Genomic DNA, 15,191 nt, shown 5'->3' on the forward strand with positions numbered 1-15,191 from the left:
TTTTCTGGTATTACAAGGTTTTTTTTATTATTATTATTTGTCTGTGATGTAATTGTTTCATTAGAATTTTTTTTTTTTTTTTCATTTTGCAAAGTTAACTTAAGTCTTAAAAAAAAAAAAAAAAAAAAAAAAAAAAAAAATCCCATCTATGAATAATTTTAGTAAGGATCTGAGCACATCATAAGTGGTTTATGGTAAACACTGTGAATCCTAGTGTGGGGACAAATAAGGGCACCGGATGAGGAGTCATGGGTGGAGCAGGAAGAGAATGAGAAGAGAGAGGAGTGGTGGATGGGTATTCAATGAATGGAAAAGCTCTTAAATAACTTAAGAACAACTACTGAGCATGTCATCAATCATGGTATTCCCATGACTGTAGCTGAGGACAAAGTCCACTCCTATGTGATTTTGTAAAGCATGTTAGCCATAAAGCTTGCTCTATGTGTCTTGATTCTACTCTGCAGAATGAACAGGACGTCTAATAGAGTGCGCAAACAGACCTACATACAAAAATGAATCTAACTATTCATTTAAGATGAAAACACTACTTTACTATAGGCTGTATGATGAAAGCAGTGATAGAAATACAGTAAAACTAAATATTTGTAAAAGCGTGTTATCATGTACACCACAATATTCCACACCTTCAATCTGTCACGAAGTAATTAAGAATGCACTCTGACATTAGTACATGACATTAAGATTGTATTTCCATTTTGAATTAATAGACTGTAAAGTGAAATGACCCCCATCCCGCTGTGATAATTAGCTTTCAGACAGCTGATATAGAAAATATTGCTCTCAAAGAAAGACAAATGTCTGAGTGCAGACAGCTGTCAATCCTTTCTGCAGAAATGCTTCGGCTGGCCATTAGTTTTGTTCATGTATTGGCTACATGTGGGCACTGAAGACAAGAGAAGCTGGAAGCCCTCTGCTTTGAGTGAATGGAGAGAGAGTAATGCAGGGTATAGATTGCTGCAGTGGATATATTGCTGTGCAGAGCAGAATGTGCTCAGCAGGCCAAAATTAGTCTATCAAGTAGCATAAGACAAAGCATGTAAAATATCCTGTCAGATAATGCATGGTGCAGGATATCGACTGCAGCAGAACACCACAAAGCATCTTAATGTGAAGGTTATTGGTCTATTTGTCTGCATCTGATGTTGGAGAGGGAGAACTTTGAATTCAACCCAATGAATCTCTCTTTTATTATGTTAATCACGATTCTTATCGACTTTATATTCATTTTGATTTACAGTCACCTGGTGATTCCAATCACTTCTGTCCTGTCACAGTTAGTCTGGAATTGACTCCAGAGGAAACTGCTACCAGAGCCAAAAGTCCTATTATAGAGGGCTTCCAGTTTCTTTAATTTTCTTTAATTTTTATTCTAGTTTGAAGGAAAAGACCTCGCTCTGCACACTTATATTTCCTGTCAGTGGTCAGATTTTCTTCTGAACTGCAGGAACCCTGAAGGCACACTTTTGTGGGGAAGAAGCATTCAGGTATTGATATAGTTGCTTTGTCGATAAACAACAACAACAACAACAACAAAGAATAAAGGAGTGAAAATAACAATTAACACACACACCATGCCGGAAATTAACGGCCCGGTGAGTCTTGTTGGGCCTCGACCTTGTGTCTTTTGTCCCTGTGCTCTGCTGTTCCCTCTGAAGCAAGCTTTATGGCCATGTGTAACTACTGCCCCCGTGTGGTCATAGTTGTTACTATTGCACTGCAGCAGGGGCACATTTTGGATAAAATACAAGGTTTTAATGAGACCACGAACCTTTCTTCTCTCAGAGGGATCAGAATTTGATCAACTGAGGGTCTTAGGAAGATTTTCTCGTCAGAGCCTCCCCTCCACTCAAACATGGGTTTTACCTTTTGCCCGTTCACTCACTGCATTTTGTGCAGTTTGACACGAGGAGGCTGTTTTCACATTAATCTGCTGCAGGTGGAAAGTTTATTTGTGCTCACTTTAAATCTGACTTTAACATGAGCACATATTTCTGTAAAGATTTTGTGACATCACAACTAGTTTGGAGCCAATTATGTCCCAATGTGCGACGTACACAAGTGTGACGTACAAACTCAAACCCTCCTGTACACATTGTTTACTGAAAATTTACTTTTAAGATATATAGGATATGGAGGGATATTCTAACTCATCTCCACTGGTTTCAGGTCATTTCAATGAAAGCAGTCAATTTGCACTATAAAACTAAAACTGCTTTTTTCAAAGAAACTTCAAAGAAATGTTTAGGGTTGACTTCCTATTCTGATGGAAAAAAACAGCATTTTTTTTTTTTTTAAAGGGCTAAATAATATATTCCCAATAATCTTTTAAATCACAGCCATTTACTTGTTTATCTTTTTTTAAATTTTTTTTTTTTTAATCTTTTCTAATGAGGCACTATGGTTAACTTATGTTTTGTTTAAACGTGATATACAAAGAAAACTGATTTGACTAACTCCATAAATGCTTTCATAAAATAAAGGTTATTGTAGTGGATGAACTCAAGCAGGACTAAATCTCTGCAAATAGATAAGTCACAGTACTGCTTAAAACAGTAACATCCTGACATGTAGCATATCAACCTAAATAATCAATTATTGTAGGTAAAGGGCAAACACATGCACAATTATAGGTGTTGGTCCTTAACACAGACATCAGCTCTTCCTCTTGCCACCAGCATCACTTATCATCATCAGAACTTCTGTAATCAGTGTCCTGAAGCTGATTTCAAGCTACGACTACCTCTAAAGAAACTGCCGTCTTCATTTCCTTCCTGTTTTATGTCACCTCTGTGGGTATTGTTGCTCCCAACAGCATTTATTACTTGACCACGCAATAAAAGAAAACTATTTATCTTTATTCAGTACCAGAGTAAACTTTTTAAAAACCTGACAGACAAAAAATAAAGTTGTCTTTCTGATCAAATGAGGCTAAGACAACTCAAATGTTTGTTTAAGCCAACGTTTCATAGATGGCTGTCTTTGTTGGATTCCGGGACACGAACACAACTTCCTCTGCTGCAGCAACAACCTCACTGAAAGCACACATACACACACACACAGGCAGGCTGTCTGCATCATGGATAGACCCGCTGTGGTGTCGGCCCGCAGGAGTCCTTCTGTACCGGACTACAACACCTCAACCTCCACCTTGGCCTTCGACCAACATTTCACCACGACTGCCAAAGGACTACTCCTCCTGGCTGAGATAGTAAGTGGGCCTTATGAGTTTGGGATGTTGGAAGACGACATCATTAGAAACGCTCGGCAATCCTGAAATTTTAGCCGATGATGAGAAGTTGCCAACAGATTATATGCTCAGTGATTATTGTGGCAGCAATTGTGAGGTTTACAAGACATGTTAATAGAGAAGTGAAGCCCTTTCCAGTTTAAAGAGTACATGCGTGGAGCACGTGATGTGAAACACAAACGTAGCTACGACTTGATCAGTGTTTGAGTTGCTTCGAGTCTACAGTATAATACAGCATAGACGCATATACACACAGAGTTTGAGTTAGAAAAAAGAATAATCTTTAATCTTTTACAATAAAATGTATATAACATTTCTATTACAATTTTTTAAAGAATGTATTTTTTTTTAAAGTATTCCTTTAACTGCATTGAACAGAGTCAAATAAAAACTACAAGAACTATGTTTCCATGAAAATAGGAAGTTAACCAAAAACACCAAGCAAATCAACTCTTCCTCTGTTTTCTCCCTCATTGTCTCTCTTCCGTTCCAAATCAGCTGGAGGAAAAAAGTCAGGACAGCCTTTCTCTAAATACAGTCTGGCTGGCTGCCATGCAGAGGCTGGGCAGGCTGCAGTGGAAGTTAATCTGATTTTAAACCATTGCAATTTTATAAAAAGTAGGATATTGCTTTTGGATTTGTATGTTTAGAAATTAATTCTCAAAGTGGGAGATCATTTTGGAATAACTAAATGATGAAAATTACACCCTGAAAATGGCCAATTAACTGCAAAGTCTAGCCTTCAGGTTTAATGAATGTGACTGTGAGCAAAGAAACGATTTCTTAACTCTGCATATTATAATGTCAAATACCCTACAAGTGATTTCATTCTATAAGAAGCCAACGCAGCTCACAGTCACGTTTCACACTAGAAAATGTTTTCTTCCTGTGATATGAAACATCCAGCAGGAATCTGTTGTTGTGAAAAGGGAAGGGTGGCGTTTGGAAGGAAAGAGATTTAGTTACCACCACCGCCGCCACACCTTAATTCAGCCGAGATAGAGCAAGTTGGACATTATGTATGGATAACAAATAAATAAGAAAAGTGACATAAAACAATATGTTTTGTTGTGATTTTTATGTTTGTTTAGTTTAGTTTTGTGGTGCAAAGTTTCCCATCAGCTGCATCAAAATGGGACAATTAATGTCCCAAATCTATCTTCTTCTTATGATACCTTACAATGACATATTGGGACTTAATTGGGACTCTCCTCTCCTCTCCTCTCCTCTCCTCTCCTCTCCTCTCCTCTCCTCTCCTCTCCTCTCCTCTCCTCTCCTCTCCTCTCCTCTCCTCTCCTCTCCTCTCCTCTCCTCTCCTCTCCTCTCCTCTTCCTCTCCTCTGCAGGTGTGTGGGATGTTCGTGTGGATTCTGGTTGGGGGTACAGAATATTTTTACCTGTCTTCTCTCTGCTGGGTGATGTTTATTGCCATCTTGTTCTGGATTGTGACAGTTTGCCTCTTTATAATTTACCTCACTGGAGTCCACAACAGGATACCACAGATCCCCTGGACGACACTGGTAACACTCACACACACACACACACACACACACACACACACACACACACACACACACACACACACACACACACACACACACACACACACACACACACACACACACACACACACACACACACACACACTGTACAAACTGTATGTTTCACTCCTTTTTTCTAATATCTGTCACCTTGACTTTTTTTTTTTAAGTGTGTGTTTTAACACATGTCCTGACTGCTTTGTGTTTTTTGTGTGTATTTTACTGTTTGCATCTTTGTCTCCTCCAGTCTCTGTGTTTGAACTGCAGTGCCACTGCTCTGTATCTGGTGACTTCAATAGTAGATGCTCTCTCCGTCAGCCAGGCCGTTAGGGGGCGCCACAACTACAACTGCTGGGCAGCATCTGCAGTAAGAGCACTCCAGTTAATGTAATCTGTTCAGGGGAATGTTTATTTCAAAATTTAAGTGCAAGCTGTTTTGATGAGTTAAGAAAAACATGAAGGAATATCACAACAAGCACACGCACAATGTCATCTAGGATTTCTGCAAATAAGAGTGTAGAGGACATCAGGGTCCGTATATTATTTTTGGGAAATAGTCTACATTCTCCAAATAAACAGAGTGGGTCTCAGAGCTGATTAAGTCCTGCACTTCCATAAAGTTAAGAGACTCATAAAAGAAGCTGAGCAACATAAACGTTTAGTCTCTAATTTATCTCCAAACAACACGGTAGCCCACATTTCCCATAACTGAGCTGGGTGGTATCTTAACTTGATAATTTAACTAATGATGACATCATCTGGTCACCTTTGGAAGCTCCCTTCAGAAAACATTTAGTCTCTGCTCTCACAGGCAGATAAGAAAAACTACAATGGAGGGCCTTTGAAACAGCATTTATAACAACTTAGATATACAATCCATGGTGCACAATGGCACAGTTCAATTAATTAAACTAAATTTTGTGTGCCACAAATCGTGAATGGTGATTCTACAAACACAATTAATAATGAAATGATATGTGAACATTCAAATTCTTTTTTTACATCAATTCAAATATTATAAAGATCGATTACAGTGAGGTGAGTGTCCTACAGAACATCCTTGTTCTGTCATTGTAACAAAAAGCTGCTGTTTTACACAAATGTCAGCACTGCTTTGACTTGGAGTAGATTTTTCAGTATAGATTGAATTATACTTTTAAGATATTTAAATCTAACTTCAAACCTTCTTGTTGTTTTCCCTCCCTTTGTATTTTCTCATCTCTTCTCCTCTCAGTTCTTTGCATTTCTGACCACACTGTGCTATGCAGCCAGCAGTTACCTGAGCTACCATGCCTGGAAAACCACAGAAGAGGAGCAGTAGTCTCATTACCTCCTGCTTTTTATTGCAATATCCTTCAGACTCCCATGTGTGACATATTGAGAGCAGGCACATATAATTGCAGAGGGGGACGCTTTGTATCACCAAACTTGCCAACACTGTAACTAAAAGTTGAGTTTACTGTTGAAATAAATTAGTTGGAAAAGAAACAATGGGATTTTCGGGATGTAAGATGCTGCATGTAAGGCGTCACTTAAAAAAAACCAAGTGCAGCCAATAGTGTACAACTTTACATCCACAATCAAGATAGTGTATGTAGGCCTATGCCAATAGAGACAGCCGCTAAAACAGCAGAATGAGATTTTACTATGACATTCACAAGGTCATATAGTTTCAATGAATATATATATATAGAGAGAGAGATATTTATATCTTTATATCTATATATACAGCTCCTTTAAAGACAAAATTTACACAATAAGTAGGAAATGAACATAATATTTACCAAACAGAGATCTTTGTTGCTGCAGATGTTTGAAGGCTACTTTCCACTCTTTGCAGATCAGATTCCAACAAGTTCGGGTGGATTTGAGAAGTTGCCATTTCCATTAAATTATTTCAGTTTACAGTTTTCTTCTCCACAAGCTTACTCCACAGACTTCCTGAAAGTTGGCCAACAAGAAGAATGCTTTCTTCTGATTGGCTGAGGGGGGCTTTAAAGAGACAGGAGCAAAACTTATCTTTCCTGTTCTTACCTAAAGACACTCCTTATTAGTTTTCTGGCACGCATCTGAAAATAATTCCATCATTGATTAGAAATGATGACTTAAAAAGCCTTGTTTTAGGGGGGGGGCGTGTCTCTCTGACTGACAGGCCTTTGGTGCCTTCAGGTTTCTGCTCTCCGGTGGGCAGGGTGTAGTGTCCTCGGGTTTCCAATCAGCTCGAGTCAGATTCACAGCTCGCTCCTCCCCAGATCTTCCAAATATGGTCACTACCGGCTCCAAATCGCTCTAAACTAGCAGCCAAAATCCGAACTGAAGGCCTCATAACTTTCACAAACTCACAAATCAATGCATGATGTCACTGTTAGCTGCTTTAGTCTCATCCATGTATAACTATTTTTCCTTGTGTTTTCTTTTCTCTACAGGAATATCTATGTAGCAGGTTTCTGACTATTTGAATAAAACATGCACTTTTAATTTTTTTTTTTAGAGTGTTATATGTAGCCTACTTTTACCAAAGTAGAACATCTTAGTACTGTTGGCAATATTATAGCTTTTACCAGTCTGTACTTTGAATTTTGCAGGCTTGCCATAAGACCCCAAGAGGATTAAGTAAACAAAAAAAAATTTGTTTTAGCATGCAACACATTTTTATTTGGATGATACACATTTCTTCTCCAACCCACCCCCCCAAAAAAATCATGTGATTATTTGTATAACCTGTTGTTTTTCTTACAGTTAGCATTCCTAAAAAAATGCAAATGTAACTTAGATTAAAAGGACATTACATTACTGCTTTGGTTCCTTCAGTCCTGCAGATGTGCAAAGTTGATATATAAAAGCACTGGCAATTCTTTCTTTTCATTTGTAATAAGTCACTGTTCCACAAACACAATTTTCCAGAGGTATAGGTATAAATTTGTGCACTTATGTTGCACTAATCATTCTTCAAAGGAAGCAAATAGGTTGATTATTCATTCATTTCTGATTATTAATCATACATGGTGGTGTTGCGCTCATCCATGGGGACCATTCCCCAGTGAGCTCCCAGTGAAGTAATTCCATTGCTATTGAAGCGACCGCTCAGTAGTTTGAGCTCTGCGTCCGGGTGTCCCGCGTAGAAGTTAAAGGAGCGCTGTGACACAGAAGCAATGTTTAAAAATGTGACCATATGTGTTATCATTTCTAACTCCATAAAAACAGAAAAGGTAGAAACCTGATACGGCTGGCCAACAATCAGAGAGCGCCCTCTAGAGGTCACAAATATCAGCTGATAGATGTAGTTGGTATGGTATTTACCAGAGATCTGAGGGAACACGAGCAAAAATTACTGACAAATTATGGTTTATTTATACAGTGGCTGTGTTCCAAATGGTGTACTTGCCTTAGTACACTCCCAAATAGTCATCTTACATGTTAGTACACTGAGTTGTGTAGTACCTACAAATTTCGACAGGATAGTATTGTCTCAAATCACACACTGTCGTTCTGCACTGACCGGAAAAAACATAGTATTTGAATGAATCACCTGCCAACATATCTGCTGACATTATTTATTTTACCCATGAACGTGTTTTCTGCCCTCCTTTTCACACACTCAGTAAGCATATTCATGGCTGCTATCCAACAGCAGTTTTAGCAATTTCAAAATTCTTTACGTGAGTCATCCCTCACTTTCCTCCGTAGCCAAGTTGGCGACCGATTATGGTGAAAAGTGTAGTGTTTTGTACTAAATTTTTGAGCTGTTTTGAGTGCATTATCTGGGTAGTGCACTGCATGTTTCTGTACTTGACAGTGTAAATGTACTTATGCAATCCAAATTGTAAGTGTTAGGACGTACGTACACCTTTTGAAACACAGTAAGTGTATGCCTGTTTACAAAACTACAAATACTACTTGTTTAAAAAAATGCTGCTATACAACAGTTTTTCCTTTGTTGTTTTTGTTGCGAAGCACTTTGTGACTTTGTCAGTGAAAGTTGCTATATTAAATACATTTTACTTACTTACTAATTATTTTGCTGGATCTGTAGTCAAAAATATATACAAATTATATTGAAAAAAAAAAATCATCTAAATACCTATTGAAATAATCAATAAAATCTCTGACCTGAACAATGACCTCTCCATCAAACAGTTCCAGCTCGTGACTGTTTCCAACTGCACGACCAACCATGGGCGACCAAATGTAATCGTAGCGTAGTTGAATGCTGGAATAAACAGAGGGCACAGAGAGGAAACACAGTGATATGCAATGGGTAGAATAATTAGAAAGAAACCATTACACATAGTTTTAATGGATTTAAAGTTTGTCATGAATCGTGCAAAAATAAGTACACAATAAAGCAAGTACAAAAACAGCAAGGATCAATATGAAAGTGATACATTTAAATTATTGGTGAGGTAGCAAGGCAGAACCCGATGAGTCATCATTGTAAACATGGAATAATGCTTATTGTTTACCTGAAGAGTTATCACCATTGCTAGTGTGTAAGCAGAGGGCACAGGTGGCAGCTCATTAAAGGCAGCACACAAATTAAATAATTATACATTTAAGAATCAGGGACCTTTCCCAAAAATTGGACACCACCCTCCCCCATTTTAGCCCTAAGACTAACACATGTGGACAAGAAAGAGAGGGAGACTGACCCTACGATGTAAGCATTAGTAGTCTCCCAGGCCTTGATGGCCGTGATCCTTCCCTCTCCTTCAGAGGAGAAAGAAGTGCCACTTCCACCTCCAACAGCCCGAGAGTAGGAGTAGTTCGCCAAGCCAGCTGGAGAGGTTCAAACAAATTATTATGTGAAGGACAAGAAAAGTGACTGCATCTGGACTCAACTTGAATCCAAGACCTTATTAGAACCTAGACGTTATATTTCAAAGTAAAAACTGATGCACAATGGACTCAATAAATGAATCAACTCCTTACATTTAGCCAGGCAGCTGGCACAAAGTGCAGCAAAGACCAGGAAGGAAAACATTCTGGAGAGTGAAGGCGCCCAGAGACAACTGGGGAAACAGATTCAATACAGAGCATCATCATCATCATCATCATCATCATCATCATCATCATCATCATCATCATCATCATAGAAATGTTCTTACACATTGAAACCATCTGATATCCTTTTAACTCAACAATCTTGACATTACCTGTAGCCAATGTAATCAAAAGTAACAAAGAGTTCCTTAAATCAGTGCCCACTACAGCCACTGTAAGATATTATAATGATTGGAACAGTAAACACAGCGAGGGCTGAAACTTTTGGCAAAATTACATTTGTGTTGCTTTCCACTGCTAGAGTCAGCTCTTGGTAACAGTTTAATGCTGACTTGCAATGTTTCTTCTAGACTGGTGAGTAGACAGCTGTTAATGGTATATGTTGGCTATACAGCGATAACTTATGAAGGTAAGTAGGCTATCTGTATAAAGTTAATATTGTAAGTCATCTGTTTGTTGATTTGCGGTTCACAACAGTTAGCAGTTAGAATAGCTGGACATGACTACCCCTGCCAGATCATCATCTAGCTATCTTACCAAACTGAAGCAGTTTTATGTAGTAAAACAGACCTTGTTTAGACATTTCAAAGTGGATCTTTAGTGTATCCAATGACAACAAAAACTATATCGAAAAGCTGTCTAAATGGTGTAGATATTTTGAAATGGCTGTTTAATTGCTATTATGGCCTTTCTTTAAAAAAATAAAAATAATTTAAAAAAAAAGATAAGGAAGCTATAATGTAAACTATTGACTTAACCAATTACCATTATGTCAGTCAATCCACTGCTGGGTCCATACAAATCTAACTTTACAATCAGCAGTCATTAAAAAATAGCCAACTTCTAATTAATGAAGAAAAGAAATACAGTTTAACCGAACTGCAAAAACTCTGAGAGCCAGTCAGGTGGCAGACTGCCTGGACTCTGCAGTCACAATCGCCTCTTAATATACAAAATGGTATAAAAAGACAGGACTTGATTCTTACATATTGCACCTTTGAAGGAGTTATCACATCCTCACATCCTTAAAACCCGCTGATACAGATGTTGAGACTTACCAGCAGTCGTGATCTCCTGAGACCAGTGTCAGTCCAGAGCAAAACAGCAAAAGAAGATCTGATACTGTGACACACTGGCTTCTTATATAGCGATACTAACCGCCAACACCACACACACACACACACACACACACACACACACACACACACACACACACACACACACACACACACACACACACACACACACACACACACACACACACACACACACACACACACACACACACACACTCTCTCTCAACCCAACAGCCTCAGGCAGTCGAACAAAAGGATTCCTTTTCAACAATAGGTTCTGGTTCTGGGAATCTTAATTTGAACCAGGAAGAGAAAATAGAAAGAGGCTCATAATTAAGTCCAGCAAAAATACTTCACACCTCACTTGATTACATTTGAGCTTTACTCAAGTTTATCAAGTTGAGTTTATAAACTCCATCTGACATGAATTTGTATCTCATAAGTTAGTTAACTGCAGCTGTATGATTAATGATAATGTTTTGACTTCGTTTGGGTCACTTAAATAAAACGCATGCTCGACCTTGGAAAAATAGTTGGCCACGTTAGATCACCTCAAAGCCCATGTAATAGATGTTCTGGGGCTTTTGATAATAACATGAACTTCATCAGCAGATGAAGTTGGTCCAGTTGTCATGGAAATGTGGATGTTCAAATGTTCATACAAAGACTATCAGGAGTTAATTCTTAAACTTAACAAATTGTTTAGATGAGGCATTCTTGAGCTCAATAAACAATCTGCTGATGAAGATCATGAGATAATTAAAAGCTTAAGAAAGGCCTGAGATAAGGTTGTTTTGTTGATAGAATTTTTAATATTTACTCTTTGCTTACCTCTATTGAGGAATACTACACATGTCCTAGAGAGATCAAATCAAACAAAAAAAGAATTATTTATCTGAACAGAGTGATAACCATCATACAACCAGGAAATAAAATGAGAAAATAAAGTCCATTGTTCTTTTAACTGGTTTGACCGGAACCAGTCGAAAAAACCCTTTTGAAACTTTACACTCCTTACTCATCTGAGGAAATTTCTCATAAATAAAACTTCCTGCTTTTCCTGTGGCTTCTTTATCATAAAAATAAAACAAGTTTTATATATTATATTATTAATACGTGGCTGTTAATGACGTCTGGAATAAGATAAGGAAATTATTCCTGACCACAGACATCAGACAAGAGAGAATGCTACATTTCAGTGCATGCTTGTTAAGACAATTCGGACTCTGTCTGTGCCCTACTTTTGATCACATAGCAGCTTACTGCCAGAAGCTGCAAAGTTTAAGGGGTTGACCCACAGTGGCCGTTCTGTGAAACACCCTCCGGTGTTCAAATCATCAGGGGAGATGGAAAAAAAAAGTTCAAAAGTCATTTCCAAAAAGATCCAAAGTGGAGGCAGAAGTTTGAGATGGCTTCATTAGCAAGAAACAAACAAACAAAAAAACAAAAAAAATCAAAACAATGTCTTTATCTTCTGGTTCTTTTCTTTTGCTAATGGTCACAGATTACACAGCTGGAGAGAGAAAAACAGATGACAGGAATTCATGGACAGATGAATAAATGTCACTGTATGATATGTAATTTCACAGACAAACAGGCTGGACGATGGCCTCATTGTTGTTGATTTTTTTCATTTTAATTTTTAATGTTTTTCTAAAATTACCTTATCCAACCAACTGAAAAAAGTAAATCTGTAAAGAGAAAAACTAACAACTAACAACACTCAAATGTTTGATCTTATTTCCGTTTTTTATGTTGAGAGAGTAAAACTTTCTGGACACCTGAACAACTGCTTCTAATTATAGACTGTATATTAAAATGGACAAAGTCTTCGGGTCTGAAAACTTAAGTCACTGCTTAAATGTGCTTGTGCGTGTGCTTGTAACTGGCCTATTGTTTCAAAACAAATATTTGAAATCGCAGAGCAGCCTGACACACAATCTGAAAACCACATTCCTGACGTGCACAGCACTGGATGAAGAGGCCCGATGAAGTACAGGAAGTATATCTTAAACAGAAATAAGCATCAAACCTGGTGGTGACTGAGTTCATTTTTCGGAACAGGTGGTGCCCAAACCTGTTCCCATTGCTGGGAAGAAGTTGCTTAACACACCCAGAGATTGACTGACAATGGAAGAGGAAAAAACAGAGACAAAACTAAGACACGCAAAAGCTTTATAATTGTACATGCTTTTGGATACCTTCTTGAAAACATCCGTTTCAATTATACATTTATTAATACGCCATGTGGATTTGGCAGGCAATGTGGTTTGAGCAATGTGCATGTGCAAAGGCATTAGTGATAACAATTATTGTTATTTATTTGTGCTTTCATTAAATTATTACATTTTTGTATGTTTTTATTATGTTTACTCCGTGTAGCTCTTGAATTGTCTTCTAACTGGGTGAGTGTTTGATAAGCTGCATATGGACATTGGGTTGGAGTGATCATAGGGGAAATGGGGGATTCATATTACTGCTACTTTAGTCAAACATTGTCTTTTTCAGAAGAAAGTAACAATAACAACTGACATTGTTGTTATTGCTTGGAAACAAGCAGCACCGTCACACACGGAAGTAGCTTGCTGGCAATACCAGGTTTTAATGGGATAACAATAGAAAATAATTTATATGTAGAGTTGTGTCCTTTGATCATGTTAGATAATCATCTAAAGCTTTTTTTTTTTTTTTTTTTTAATTCTCACAGTTTCAACTTAGTATGCAGTTGTTTCGCTCTTAAGTGAACACTGCAGGTACAAAGGTGGAATTTCAGATTTTCCCTAACAGGTCAATTTGATGGTCGCAATGATGATCTAAATAGATGGCAGGAAGATTATATCTTGTTTGCTGTTGATACAGGACGAATATATATCAACATTACACCTTCCAGTCAAGGTTTGGTAATCTAGATGAACAACAGCATATTTCAAAGTCGCGAAATAGCTACTTAAATGCTTGTCTAGTTATTTATTTGTCCATCAAAACACCTTTGACTTTGTTTCACAGCCATGTTCTGACTTTCTGTGGTGAAATAAAAGAAGACTAAAGAAATGGAATAATTTGGAGCAAGCAAAGTTTAGAGGAAGCAGAGACAAGGTTTCCCAAAAATGTGCACCTTCACTGTGGGCAGGTTCTGTTAGTGACACGTTTTTGGATGAGTTTTACTTTTTTTGTTCTAAGAAGGCTCAAGGTGAAACAAGGTATAACTGCAAAATTATCGTGACACACAAAAACCTTTTGAAACTTCATCATAACAACTTAAATATGAAATATAAATAATGGCACAGTTAAATGAATAAATAACTTGAGAAATCAAAGTTGTTGTGCCATAAATTGTGTACAGCGTGTCCAGAACACATTTAAATCAATTTAAATGTAATTTCAATCAATATAAACAGACCTAATGCATAAGGATGGCATCTTAGCACCCTTTATTGGACAGTGAGTTGACTGCCCTTGTTCTGTCACTGTAACAAAACATTTCTTTAATAGGGAAGATTACTGTGACTCAGGATAATTCCTGGAAGAAAGGTTTTAAATAGGTGACAATTTCCAGATGTGTCAGCTGTAGAGTAGACGTCTATGTACGGCAAATACATCTGCTGTGTATTGTACTTTTTTTTTTAAATTGCTTTGACTTGGAGTACATGAGTTCATTTTTCAGTGTAGGTTAAAGTATGATTTAAAGATAGGCTATTAAAATGTAACAACACTTCATATGATTGCTTTCATGTTTTTCTCATCTCTTCTCTGAGTTCTTTGTATTTCTGACCACACTGTGTTATGCAGCAATCAGTTCCCCAAGGTATTGGGTCTGGGAAACCACAGAAGAAGAACAGTAGTGTCATTGCCTCCTCTTTTATTACAACATCGTTCAGATTTTATGTGTCAAAAGAAGTGCAGCCAGTGGTCAACTCCTTTGTGCTAAGTTTCAGTGCATCTTTCTGCTAATGTGGAAAAATAAAATAACACTGAATTGGACATTAAGTATAAATAATCTTTGTATGGTGTAGTTTTTCTTCTTGTCTTCTTTGTGCTTTTTATAGTTTGGCAACGGCGACAGCCAGAGGGATTATGTTTATGTGTTGTTTGTCTGAATGCACACCCATCCCATTATTGTGAATGCGATATCTCAAAAACGCCTTGAAGGAATTTCTTCAGACTTACTATAAACGTTCAATTGGTCCAATGTGTAAACTGATTCAATTTTAGGGGTCAAAAGTCACTGTCACAAGTTATCCAAGTCTGTTAAGCAAGATATCTCACAAATACCTCAAGGGAATTTCTTCGAATTTGTCACAAACGC

The 15,191-nt window shown here is 37.6% G+C and overlaps 2 protein-coding genes across 2 annotated transcripts; one reads left to right on the forward strand and one right to left on the reverse strand.

Moving 5' to 3' along the window:
- Positions 1-3,097: 3,097 nt before the first annotated feature.
- cmtm8b (CKLF-like MARVEL transmembrane domain containing 8b) lies at positions 3,098-7,491 on the forward strand. Its single transcript, XM_069693120.1, has 4 exons — positions 3,098-3,229; positions 4,614-4,787; positions 5,056-5,175; positions 6,043-7,491. Exons 1-4 carry the CDS (start codon positions 3,098-3,100, stop codon positions 6,127-6,129), a joined length of 513 nt encoding a protein of 170 aa, XP_069549221.1. The 3' UTR covers positions 6,130-7,491.
- Positions 7,492-7,760: 269 nt separating this feature from the next.
- Positions 7,761-10,915, reverse strand: LOC138617817 (zymogen granule membrane protein 16-like). Its single transcript, XM_069693118.1, has 6 exons — positions 10,868-10,915; positions 9,738-9,817; positions 9,458-9,584; positions 8,919-9,018; positions 8,026-8,115; positions 7,761-7,944 (listed from the first exon to the last, which is right to left on the reverse strand). The coding sequence occupies exons 2-6, from the start codon at positions 9,787-9,789 to the stop codon at positions 7,801-7,803; spliced, it is 513 nt and encodes a 170-aa protein (XP_069549219.1). The 5' UTR covers positions 9,790-9,817; positions 10,868-10,915; the 3' UTR covers positions 7,761-7,800.
- Positions 10,916-15,191: the final 4,276 nt, after the last annotated feature.

This window comes from Brachyistius frenatus, unplaced genomic scaffold (genome assembly GCF_029030835.1).
Source record: "Brachyistius frenatus isolate BFR_SWC_R1_liver_20210118 unplaced genomic scaffold, ASM2903083v1 Contig_14, whole genome shotgun sequence".
NCBI classification, from domain to species: domain Eukaryota; kingdom Metazoa; phylum Chordata; class Actinopteri; family Embiotocidae; genus Brachyistius; species Brachyistius frenatus.

Bases quoted from the DNA above. Each gene is read 5' to 3' on its own strand.
- cmtm8b (XM_069693120.1), top strand. From the start codon at position 3,098: ATGGATAGACCCGCTGTGGTGTCGGCCCGCAGGAGTCCTTCTGTACCG. The intron at 3,230-4,613 runs GTAAGTGGGCCT...TCTCCTCTGCAG, and splicing joins TACTCCTCCTGGCTGAGATA to GTGTGTGGGATGTTCGTGTG. The intron at 4,788-5,055 runs GTAACACTCACA...TGTCTCCTCCAG, and splicing joins AGATCCCCTGGACGACACTG to TCTCTGTGTTTGAACTGCAG.
- LOC138617817 (XM_069693118.1), bottom strand. From the start codon at position 9,789: ATGTTTTCCTTCCTGGTCTTTGCTGCACTTTGTGCCAGCTGCCTGGCT. The intron at 8,116-8,918 runs GTCAGAGATTTT...GTGTTCCCTCAG, and splicing joins ATGGAGAGGTCATTGTTCAG to ATCTCTGGTAAATACCATAC. The intron at 7,945-8,025 runs GTTTCTACCTTT...TCTGTGTCACAG, and splicing joins TTGTTGGCCAGCCGTATCAG to CGCTCCTTTAACTTCTACGC.